We start from the raw sequence: 12,205 nt of genomic DNA, 5'->3' as shown, positions 1-12,205 counted from the left end.
TTCCCTGTGACAACTTGATGGGGACATAACAATATCTTGGTAACATGCATCCTAACTGGATGGCTGATAGTAAAATATCAAAGTCTGTCAGTTTATGAAATTAATAACAAACAGACTGAAGATGAATGTAACTAGTTATGTAGTGCTTTAATCACTTTGATTATAAGTAAACTTTAATTCCTGTTCATTAATTTTTTACCGCATACTCTACTGTCATGTTATATAATAAAAAATGCATTGTTGCTATTAAAACAGTAGGAATATGCTGCAATATACTGAAAACTAAACGAAAAAAATAAATCATGCTACCAAGACTTAATGTTGTAGCTTGAGTTAACCTATTTGGAACAAGGGTTCATGTTCAAGCCTGTTGGAGCCTCTTTAAATAATGGGTTCTTGTTTCCTTCTTTAATCTCAAGTGTGTTTAATGTAGAGAAAAAAGTTACACCAAATACCCAGTTTTTAGGTATGAGGTATTTAATATCCTTAGCTGATTTTAATTGATATTGCACTGTTTTTGAGAGCATCTCTGTGTTAGGAAGCCTCCTAAACCTTGTTAGCATCATGTAATCAGTCATTTGATTCACTTGCTATGAACTGAATCTTTCCATGAGTAGGAAAAAGGGAAAGAATGGTCTCAAAAGGAACAGTAAGCTCTAGCTTGTTTCTTTCTCTCCTTGCTTTCTTTCCTTAACCTGTATTGTTGAGGAATTTGGGTTTGAAATAGGCCTCTGTCTCCTTGTCTTCTGTGCTGCAATTCTACAGCTTCAAACACAACTTCTGACCCTTAATGAAAAGAGAAAAGCTTTAGAAATCCAGTATTTATAAAAATGTTTTATAAATCAAATCTGCAGATTTAAATACAATATGTTAGGCTGCATGAGCATGTGTGAATTTCACAGTTATGGAACTAAATATTGAAACTTTGGATGGGTTTTCTGTCCCTGGCCAGTTTGACTAACACACGTTGCTTCTGTACTTCATAATTTAGAGATTAAATGTTTAAAGGCAAGAGTCTCACTTATGGATTCGTATGTTTTTAGTATTAAAATTAATATTTAAAATTCAATAATTTTTTGTGGTCAGCATTTAAACAGGTCTGCTTTGTTATTGTTTGGAAGGTTGCTGCCTTCTTTTTTGAGTTTTGCAAGATACTTACCATTGTGGAGAGTTACAAATGCAGTTTGAAGTAGACAGGAAGTATAGATTGCATCCACAGGACACCAGAGTTTCTTCACAGAGTAATTTCTTTGCCTAGCTGATGCTCTGAGCTTTGGAATTGCCTCTCTTCCTGGTGCTTTTCCTCTCAGCAGAGCCTTTCCTCCCCCTACTGCCACCACAGATCTGCTGTGCCTGGCTGACACCCACGCTGTCCCTGCACAGAGGCCACACTGTTCCTGCCAATCTAATTAGATCACATATTTTGTTACATCTGTTTAATTGCCACTGTGCTGTTTGCTGATAATGAGTGGCACCCTAGACTATGCTGTAGATGAAGATCAGAGCAACAGTGATGATTCATGTGTGTACTTAATGCATATTTTTTCTCTATAGTTTAAAGTGTCAAATCATGTTTTAAAAGCACAATAACATATCTACTGGATCTGACTTTTAAGAATAGTACTATTCAAATAATGCAAGTGAACACTAGAGTGCAGAAAACTGCAAAAACTTCTAAGTTCTAAGCAAAAAATTCAAAGATTTCTTTAGTTATTTGTGAATGGAAAAACTAACTTGTTGTAACCAGTGCTGATTTTCTTGAATACCCTTCACTCTGTAGCTTAAATATTTGCCATATCTTCTAGACCAAAGTTTGTGTTTACAAACAGATCTAGTTTGGTTTTGTCTTCCTTTCTTAAGACACTGCCTAAAAAATAGCATTTCTGAAATTGTATTTCTAATATGCACTATAGTCAAATCACAATTAGGAGTATCAGTCCTTTGTGCTAAATGTTTCAATATGAGATCAGCATTTCTAATACATAGGCAGAATTGCAGTGTCTAATCTGGGTAGACATTCATAAGATTCAGAATATTTAAACATTTTTGGATGGGAAAAGAGAAATGGCAGAAAGCCAACTGAGCACCAAATTGCACTAGGAACTTCAGTATGAATACTTCTGCTCAGATTCTTGGAGTGAGAAGTGGAGATGGCACCTGAATCTCATTTCTGATGCTGTTCACAATGAACAATGTTGTTTCTTGTTTATTTTTTCCCCTGCAGGCATTACTGAGCCTAATTTGACTAAGTACTCCCACTAATGAATAGCAGCAGGTTCTTTTTCAGAATTTTTCAGAATGTCAGACAAGGCTCTCATTTGCACACTGAGATTATCCAGCTACCTCCTGTGTCTCACACCTCTCCAAGATATCACACCAACTTTAAACTATTCCTCTGCAGTCCAGTGGTTTCTGAATGTGGCCTGTGCCTCCCACATCTGGTGGTTTTGCTGTCTTTGCACAGTGACAGCACCAGCACATGAAATTAAAGCCAAGAACAGCGAATAATTATGAAATAAATGATGAATTACTGCCCAAGTGTGTCATGCGGTTGGCAAGCACTGACTTACCAGGTAGTCCACTCACATCAGTACCGCTAATTACTGTTTAATATGAGCTAATATTTGGCTTGCAGACAGACTGATATTTTGGATAGTTCATGACTTAAATAAAAGAAGGAAACCCACAAAAATATGACTGTCAGTGTTTGTTTACAGCTGCTTCTCCCAGAGTGACACAGAATAATGGCCTGCCTCCTCACACCAGCATTCGTATGGGTTGTAGCCTAGTAGTAGCCTGTAGTAATCAGCCTGCTATTAGCCAAATAAGCATCCTTGTTGTGTCACTTCCATCAGTTTTAGAAAAATCAGTGCAGGAGGACTTGCTTAAGACTGTTTAGTCCTGAGTATTATTGAGGATTTAGAGGGTAAAGAGAAGAGACTACTTTATTAGGAAGTGGAGCCTGAGAACTGTGGAAGAGGTCTTTTCCTTACAATTTCAGGGCATCTGCACCTGCCATTTCAGGACAGACAGATAAGAACAGATTCTCAGTTTCTGCAGAGAGGTTTGTTTGAACCTCTGGAACTCTCCTACAAAGTCTTTCTCTGAATATAGAACTACCTCGTTAAGATTTGCTAGTAGAATGATTACCAATTCCTTTTATTTAAAAATATTATTTTTTGTTTGAAACAGAAGCATAATGCAAATCTGAAAGCATTAAAGCCAGTCAAACTAGATACTGAGGTAAGATGCCATCATTTTAGTAAAAAAACCTTTCATATTTTTATCTTGTCTTAAGAATGTGCTTTTAAGTGCCATAAATATGGTCACCATTTACAGGAACAGGCGAAAATTGCAAAACTTGGATTAGAATTGCATCTGCTAACATCTGATGTGGATTCTGAGACAGAGAAATGGGAGGATCAAGAGAAGGAGATTGTGCAACATGGGCAAGGCATGTCAAGTATGGCCTACTCCATGTATTTATTTACCAGGTAATTACACTGCATGTGGCAATTTTTGGTGGGAAAAAGAGCATTAACAGTGTTTATAAGAAAGAACAAATTTTCATTTTCAGAGCATAATAATTGGGACCCATTTAGAAAGGAACCTGAATCTGTCCATAGGCTTTATAAATTTTAAAACTAATTATAAGCTTTATAATTAAAAATATAATAATAATTAAATAAAATTAATTATAAGCTTTATAATTTTTTTTAAATTTCTAAGCTGTTTAAAAACCCTGTAATTTTAAACCCCCTTTTTATTTTTAAAGGACTAAACATCTGTTTTGTTGGAGGGCATCTATTTAAATGTCTCTTGAGTACAGAAAAAAAAATTAAGAACTATTTTCATAAATACTTTGAAAATTAAGGGAATTAAAGCACAAGTATATACTTGTAGATGAGCTATAACTGTAGATGAGAATTACTGATCCTTGCTGTACTGAAAAGTGTTTATCTGAAACTTGCCTTTGCAACATCAGCTTTCTTACTTGAAGAATTTAGGTTTTCTTGGTTTGTTTTTTTTTTACCAGAGTTGAGATTTTTTTTGTTACCTACTAGTCCAATAATACTCAGTATGCCAGAGACATGGATTTCTAGTTTTGTTCAGCTTATGAGAACTGAGCCATTGTTAATTCCCCAACAGTGCTGTAGCTACTGAGGTGTTTGTGTAATATTATTAATGCAGTTCCTGTAGGTAGTTATTGTTGTGTCTACTATCTTCTAAAAGACTGATATTTACAGTTCACTGGTGTGAACTGTAAAATGTTCAGTGGTGAGACTGTAATTTTTGTAAGTAGCAACCAAAATAATCTGCAGTCTATAAATGACATATCTCCTGGTTTTGTTATTTCCCACAGAGGAGAAGGACTTCTGAAAACTACTCAAGATTTATTTCATCAGGCAGAGGTAGTGTATTTTTAACAAAATAAGACATAGACACTCTGAGTGAAGCCAAACAGGAACTTCAGTGTCTGATTCCTTACACATAAGTACAGTGTACAGTACATGAATTGACTGGCAGCCATAAATTTTGAGCAGTCTAACTCTGGTACATATTCTGAAAGTGAGCTTCCCAGTGTTCCAGTTGTAGCTTCAGACAGGATCATTACACTGATAGATTCCAGTTAGGAGGACGGATAGCAAACTGGCATTATGGCAAATACAGTGGACTTCAACATATTTGTAGTATTTGTTGTGTCACTCAGCTCAGTCCCTGGTAGTGTTAACAAATAATAAATCCTAGCCTGAGCAGCAGGATTTTCATGGGAAAGAGAGAAGATGTAAAACTTTGCACAATGTGAACAGAAGACAAGGGTCCAAATGAAGGGATGTGGGATGCTATTTCCAGGAGGCATGCCTGTGTAACAGGAGACTAGTTACCTTTGAAAGGACAATAAACAAACAAGGGCAGGTGTCATCTACCCCCAAAACATTTGGGAGCTGCCACAGTGCAAAAAATAATTGGAAGTTGGGGGGTTTGTTATATGTAAAGGGAAAGCCTTTTGTCACCTTTAAACTCTGCTTATCTGTGAGGATGGCAGTTTGTAGTGTAGCTTGTTATTTCAGAAGTCACTGCAAACTGCTGACTTGTTATAATGGTATATGTCTGTAATTCACAAGTATTTCCTGCTACCTTTCTACTTAAAAGCACACTATTAAAAGAGGAGGGGAAAAGCCTTACCTTCTGTTGTGGTTTATTTTGTTACATGCTTTTTCTTCCTTTCAGATTTTTGCTACAGAGGGCACAAAGCTTGCTTCAGCTCTTCATGCTCTTTCTGAACAGGTAATGTATCTTACGACATCAGTGATGCTGCTTAGAAGTTGCTTGTGCTGTCTTTTCCCTTAACTTAATGTTGGAGTCTTTAACACAGAGTTATTTTGTCTTCCTGGACCATGTACCAGGTACATCATGATGAGAAGCCTTTGCTTCTCTTGGAGGCTGAAAAACTCATCTATATGTGCAAGCAGCTCCAGATAGCAGCTAAAGCTTCTGCTCAGGGTAAAAGTGCTACATTTACAAAGGTAAGATAAAAATTATATATATATGTCTCAAAGTAACACCTACCTTGTTTCAAGATAAAGTAATTTACTAATTTATGCTCCAGTCAAAATATGGAACTAGTCTGTAGTGGTACTGTAATCCAATAGAACTCCATTAAGATAAACAGGAACTGTAATTAAGTGCACCTCAGTATGGACTTCAGGGATCAAAATTTTAATGAAGGTAATATGTATTTCCACTACTGTAATAATTACTGTTATTACTGTTACTGATGCTTAACATGTAACAAACTCCAAACCCCCAACTCCACTACTGAAACACATTTGCTTCTCAGTAGGTAGCGTCTACCCTGGACTGCACTGATTTTTTCTGATATTCATATTTGCTATAAATAGCTACATAGCTGCCATGAAAGTTCCATCACTGTTAACACAAGAAGCAGATATGCAAAGATCAGAGGGGATCAGTATCCCTGAGCCAGCAGAGATGAATGTGAGCAAGACCATTTCCATGCACCTGGATGTTTGTTTCCAACTGGCTGTGGAAAAGGCGTTTCAGTTCTACAGCGGGGTGTCAAACTTGCTAAAGCATGCAAGCCACTCAGAACCAAACTGAGCACCTTGGGGCTACTGCATGGTTTCTTTTACACTCTCTAAATTAAATGGGAACTCCAGTCTGTTTATACAGTGATGTATCAGTACACAGCAATAACAGGTTCTCAAATTAATGCTTGTGACCTGTGTTTGAGTGTTAAGATTTAAGATAACTTTGAGTGTAACATCAAACTAAGGCTTAGATGATGCATGACTTTCTAAATCATGCTGGCAAGACATAAAACAAAAGGAAAACCGTGAAGAATTTTGATTCATACTTAAGACTGTAAGAGTGCCTTTCCAAGAGACTTCTGTTACTGTTTAATATATTTATTACTAGTTCATTCTCTTGGGATGTGTCTGCATCATAGCTCAAGTCATGCTTAACAGAAGGGATGCTCTTGTTTTACATGTACTAGAGAGAAATTTTTAAAAATTTAGGCAAACCCATTTGATTAGGAGATATTTCAAAAGGACAAGTATTACTTAATCTAGCTCAAAGCAGATCACCATCTCATGCCAAAACCAACTGCCTAACACAAGTATGGAGTATTAATTTCTCTAGTATTAATTATCTTGTTTAGGTTGATGCATGCATTCTGAAAACAAGGAATGTGATGACTCTGTTATGTCAACTTCTTCCACTTTGCTGCAAATTACTGAGAAAGGTAAGTACTTGCTTAATCTGCACTATTTAAAAGTTTTGGTGTTTGTTTGGTGGGGTTGTGTTTGTTTTTAAGAAATATTTGTTACATACATACACAGAATAAAGCAGGAAATGATTGTCTTAAGCCTGCTCCACCATGGAAAGAAGACAGAATACGAACTGGTACAAATGCACGTACTTCAGAAAGAAGAGTGGACACATTTGGCATCAAGTCTTTAGAAAATCATGTAACAAATATGACGTTTTTAGACAGCAAGTAATCTTAGCACTGAGAAATGCAGGAACTCCCATTTGAAAATGTAACACTTGCTGAAGTTTCAATACTGCTTTCATTTGTGGAAAGTCAAGCCAGGTTAATTTGATATAAAACTGTTGACCTTTGTCACATCTAATAGATGTCCCATTACTTAGCCATTAAAACACCAGCTAATCTAAATGTTCTGTATTTTTATAATGTGAATGCCTTTCCTATACTCACTATTGATACCGATTTTGTAATTAATGCTTATGAATGTCTTAATGGATGTGTCAACCCAAAGATGCTGCTAGTAGACATTTTATGTAAAGACCCCCGTGCTGCATACATTATATGTAACACTACTGTTGAAGTCTGTAAACTCATCTCTGGCCTATTTCAGTCTATGTATTTGATAAAGCAGAATCAGGAATATAGTCTGAAAGGCTGTGGCCTGAAGCACTGAAATGATACCTTAGTTACAAGTTATACCTGCAATGAAGTAGTCCTAGGGAAAAATAAAACCCTCTTTCAATAGCTGCATTTTAATCTTGATATGATTCATCTCTACAAAAAGTGTATTTTTAAGTGATTAATAGTCTTAACTCAAACACTTTTTCTTTTACCCTATTTGTAGATGGCAGTTGTTGCTTTCTTTTTTATTAAAACTTAGTGAGCAGAATCTGAATTGCCTGTAGAACCACTGAAGTATTATGCAGACTTGACATTATGCCATCTAAAATTGAAGAAAATAGATACTGATCATTACAAATTCTGTACAAAGGGCATTATTTGACTTCAGGATACTACGAAAGTACAACTTGGTGTGAAATATGTATTGTCAAGTTTATCTGCTCTTTGTACATAGGCTTTTGTTGCATTTTTATTTTCCATACACCTATATTGTATTAGTTTAGCTAAATTACATGATAGCTAAATGCTATGATTTTTCTGTATGTACTATGCTTGAATTAAGCAGAAGCAAAGCTGATTGTGGAACATAAATTATCTCCAACATGTCATTCTGAACTTATTTAAAAACCTATAGTGCTAGAATTCAGAGAATAAGAAATTTTATATCAAGTTTTTACAGAAATTTTAATATCCAAACTACTTGAACTGGTTTATTCTTTTATGAATCAAGGAGTTTAGTTCCACTTTTAAAATCTGGCACTGGGCCTTTCCAATACTATAAAACTCACAGTGTACAATAAAAGTCACTTATTTAGTATCAAACACAGACGGGAAGTGTAGAATTGATTTCATGAAGCAGAACTGCGGCGTTTCAACAAAACTTCCTCATACTCCTTCTGCGTCAGAAGTCCCTGAGTTATACTCTTGCTTTCTTCAAATTTGGGTAGAACCACTGCGATGTACCCCTCAGTTGATGGCTAGAAAGTGAGACTGAAGTTAGCAGTGAAATAAAAGCTGAAAAATAAAGAACAAGGAAGTGTCTTACCTTTTCTTGCAGAAGAGCAGGATTACTAAGGATGTTCTCATTCACTTCAATCAACCGCCCTCGTATGCAACTGCAAAAGTGTTCAGATTCTGTAGATGTGTGTGGTATGTCAAGGTAAGAAAAAAATGGGAAAAACCTTACCTGTAAATGGTGTATTCCTCTCCATCTGATGAAGAAATCCTGCACAGAGGGGCAAGTTCTGTTAAAAACTGAGCTCCCTGCATTTGGAAAATAAATAAACATGTCTGTAGTTTTAATTACGCAGGGCTTGTATAAAAGTATTACCATCAGCAATGCCTAAAAGGAAGGATGTGTGACAATTACAGGTCATTCCAAGTTCCAGAGCTGTGCTTCCCTATAGAAGGGAAGATGCCAATTTAGTTATGTGTACAAATCAAACAGAAGCTTGTTACAAGCTTACGGATTTTGTCATAATTAAGTTTCTTGAGACTAGCAAACTTGTATTTTAATAAGACCAAAGTCAGGAGAGAGGAGAGGAACAGCACCATTGATTTTGGTGTAAGCAAGTTAAACCGCATCATCAAAAAAACACCACACTGAGCTGGCCCATCTACTATCTCGATCTGCTTGAAAAAAAGAGTAGTCTCCAAATCCTTTACATCTTTTTAGAAATAAACTTTTATTATTTCAGGGATGTCTATGTCCCTCTGTACACTACCAAAAAAATTACTAGGAGTTGAGTGCGTTTGAGCAACACTGGAAACCACCACTGCTGTAGGAGCATTGCGAGACCCTGGCTGTGACAGGCAGAAAGGCACTTCTTGAGGAAGCCTGAATTCTTCAAGTGCAGAGGGGCTGGTTTTAAATCAAATACTAAAGTAACCTGCTGGGTTTCTATCCAAAAAAGGACAGAAAGATCTCAGGCGGTATGAGAGATTAAAATGAAAGCTAAGGAAATCAAAAAGCCATACCCTTTTTGACTTCCCGGAGACCTTATTCTGGAGTCTGCTACAGTTTGCACTGATTTGGTAATTAATGTTTTTAATTGTTTTCCCACTTTGAAGAAGAGGGTGGGCTTCTGCCAAGGTGATGACACAAATTCTGCAAAAAAAAAAAAAAATATAATTATTCCACTGTAGTTGTAAGAAGCCACACCTTTGTGCTCTAAACAAGTCCCACAACCTTCTCTGACTATCTTACTTGACAGCTGCTGTACAAAACTGAATGAAAATGGCATTCTGACCTAAAACCACTCCCACAGAAAATGTTTCATTTTAAGATACCAGACTGGACTGTCAAAAGCCCTACACTTCTTACTGAAACAGAACCGCTGCTTGTAAATAAGCCAGTGCTGTTCTAACTGTTGTACCCCATGAGAGCATGACTGGTTCATTTCAGCCAGCAGCTGAAGCAGGTACTCACATTAAGGCAAACAAGTAAAGCATGATGCACTTTTGTCACAAAATGTAACACAAAGCAGTGTTTCTCAACAGCTAAAGGCCCTTTGTAGTGAACAGTTACAGCTGATGAATCCATCAGTGACCTGGGCCTTAGTTAACTTGCTGCCTGCATTTCATTATTTTCTAAAGGAGGGTTATTTCTTACCATGACACTGGACAGTTTGAGACAAGCCCAGCTGAAGAAACTAGGCCTTCCTGGCCTAGAACCATGCTTAATGCACAAGCATGAATTTGACAGTAAATGAAGAGTGAAAGCTATTCTGTTTGAGAGTGTAAAACCTACGGCAAGCACCAGAATCAACAGAAGGGTGCAGAGAAAACCAGGGCACAGAACCAGATCTCTCCCTGTGGATGCTGTATCCATCTCCCCACACTCCTCCTCTGGAGTTCTGGCTGCGTATCTCCCACAAGAGGGAGCTGGACTCTGGTGAATGCATCCAGCATGTCCTAGCAGCAAAGCTACCTCCTTTCACCCCAACCTCCTTCTACGGGGAAGATGACAAATTATCTTTGAGCTATCACCTCATGGAGCTGAGACCTGGCAAAACAAAATATCAAGAGACAACTTTACATTGCCTAAAAACAGCAAACTGAGCCACAGCCCCATATGTTACTTTTATATATATATATATATATATGTTATTAAAATGTTATTTTACCATAACAATAATGGTAAAATACTTTGCAGAACATCTGGTTAAGCTGCTGTGAAATCCAAGGGTCCTGATATTTCAGAATTCAAAGTAGCAGTCTTCATAGACAATTGAACAAATTAATAGTATTTAAACTATTGTTTTTATTAAGACACCCGAGATTAGTAACCTTTAGTATTAAGTACAAATGGAAGGGTGTCCTTCCCTGCTGTTACTGTTACACCTCTTACTTGAAGGTACTCTGGTTTCCCTTTTGAAAGAATTGAGGAAGAACTGCAGGAAATAGCCACAGGGAAGCTCCAACTCCAAAGGTTGCAGTGAGGTTATGGTTCTGCCCTGTGCCAAGCATGCCCTTCCTTTTACTCTGAAATCCTAGAGCAGGCAACTCACCAGGAACACAAATGCCGCCTCACCTTCCCTCAGCCCATGAGCCACTGGCCCTGCCAGTTTTCATGCGGGCAGTTGTTAGGTTCTGTTCTTCCCTCTGGAACTAAACAGAATGCTCCTGATGCCCTAACATCTGCAGCAGGGGGAGATTAGGTATGGGAAGGAGACTCCATACCTTGAGACACATCAGGTACAGGTTGATCTACTCCAAATGATGATACCCAGCTACATCCAACCACAAGCAAGACACTTTCTTATCTTGCCTTCACCATCCGTTAGTGCAAAAATGTACAAGGAAAAGCAATTAAGTTTTATCTAGAGAAAGCTGAATGTTTGTTCAAACTGAAGGAGTTCTAAATCAAGTTAAGCAGACACCTTCAAAATGTCATTACGGAAGGGCCTTTTGGAACGTTGCTCTTGTGCTGCTGATGATCACAGAATCAATTAGGTTAGAAAATACCTCTGAGATCGAGTCCAGCCTGTGACCCAACACCACCGTGTCGCCTAGAGCACGGCACTGAGCGCCACGTCCGGTCTTTCCAGAGATATCCCTAGGGACAGTATATGGGGCCCTGTCAGCAGGAGAGGGTGCAAGGGAGCGAGGGCAGCACCACGGACACTGCTGAGCAGTACGGGGGGGGTGAGCGGGGGCCCTCGGGGAGGAGGAGGCCAAGCCTCACTGTTTCTCATTGGAGCAGTAATTAAAGGATGAGAAGGCAGATTTGCCACTCTCCCACCTTCCCGGACAAGGCAGGCTCGCCCGGTGCTGTGTCCCAGGCCGAGCCTGTCCATGTTCCGGCTGCTGCAGCCACCGCCCGGCGCTGCGGCAGCGCCGAACGCAGCCCGAGGCCTCCCGAGCGCGGGGCCCGGCGGCCAGAGGCGGACCCCGGCTCCCGCCGGCCACTCGCCTGTTGGAGTGCTGCAGCACGCAGAAGTCCTCGCACGGCCGCCCCTTCACGTCTGCAAGAAGGGCACAAAGAGGAGTCAGAGCCCCGCCGCCGCCCCGACCCGGCCCGGCCCGGCCCCCGGCGGTACCTGGCTTGTACCAGCGTGTGAAGTACCGCTCGGCGCCGCCCGGCCCCGCCGCCCCCTCAGCCATGCCCGGCCCGGCCCGGCCTGGCCCGGCCCGCCGGCGCGGCGCGATGACGGCGGGAGGGCGGCTCCGGCAGCGGCGGCCCCAGCCCGGCCCTCTCCCCGCCCCGGCACGGGAAACCCCGAGGAAATACAGCGCTACCTTTTAGTTTTTTGTTTTGTTTTTTTTTTTTTCCCTCGTATCTGCATC

The 12,205-nt window shown here is 39.4% G+C and overlaps 2 protein-coding genes across 2 annotated transcripts in view; one reads left to right on the top strand and one right to left on the bottom strand.

Annotated features, from left to right (window-relative positions):
* Positions 1 to 7,546, top strand: part of CTNNAL1 (catenin alpha like 1) — a 56,444-nt gene extending 48,898 nt beyond the window's left edge. The window contains exons 13-19 of the mRNA XM_005517347.3: positions 3,193 to 3,243; positions 3,340 to 3,494; positions 4,364 to 4,412; positions 5,233 to 5,289; positions 5,409 to 5,528; positions 6,686 to 6,769; positions 6,867 to 7,546. Of these exons, the coding sequence (XP_005517404.2) occupies positions 3,193 to 3,243; positions 3,340 to 3,494; positions 4,364 to 4,412; positions 5,233 to 5,289; positions 5,409 to 5,528; positions 6,686 to 6,769; positions 6,867 to 7,028 (678 nt within the window). The 3' untranslated portion in view covers positions 7,029 to 7,546. The remainder of the gene's footprint in view (positions 1 to 3,192; positions 3,244 to 3,339; positions 3,495 to 4,363; positions 4,413 to 5,232; positions 5,290 to 5,408; positions 5,529 to 6,685; positions 6,770 to 6,866) is intronic.
* A 529-nt stretch (positions 7,547 to 8,075) lies between these two features.
* Positions 8,076 to 12,061, bottom strand: ABITRAM (actin binding transcription modulator). Its single transcript, XM_005517458.3, has 6 exons — positions 11,959 to 12,061; positions 11,832 to 11,883; positions 9,395 to 9,524; positions 8,604 to 8,680; positions 8,463 to 8,532; positions 8,076 to 8,394 (listed from the first exon to the last, which is right to left on the bottom strand). Exons 1-6 carry the CDS (start codon positions 12,020 to 12,022, stop codon positions 8,266 to 8,268), a joined length of 522 nt encoding a protein of 173 aa, XP_005517515.1. The 5' UTR covers positions 12,023 to 12,061; the 3' UTR covers positions 8,076 to 8,265.
* Positions 12,062 to 12,205: the final 144 nt, after the last annotated feature.

This window comes from Pseudopodoces humilis, chromosome 1 (assembly GCF_049639895.1).
Source record: "Pseudopodoces humilis isolate 2021_Gansu_Grassland_sample_001 chromosome 1, ASM4963989v1, whole genome shotgun sequence".
NCBI lineage: Eukaryota > Metazoa > Chordata > Aves > Passeriformes > Paridae > Pseudopodoces > Pseudopodoces humilis.
This window is presented reverse-complemented; position numbering and strand designations above follow the sequence as displayed.

What these genes read in the sequence shown, in the direction of transcription:
- ABITRAM (XM_005517458.3), bottom strand. Translation starts at nt 12,022, where the DNA reads ATGGCTGAGGGGGCGGCGGGGCCGGGCGGCGCCGAGCGGTACTTCACA. An exon ending in GTGCTGCAGCACTCCAACAG is followed by an intron (nt 9,525 to 11,831) that starts GCGAGTGGCCGG and finishes TTTTTTTTGCAG; the next exon opens with AATTTGTGTCATCACCTTGG. An exon ending in GAGGAATACACCATTTACAG is followed by an intron (nt 8,533 to 8,603) that starts GTAAGGTTTTTC and finishes ACACTTTTGCAG; the next exon opens with TTGCATACGAGGGCGGTTGA.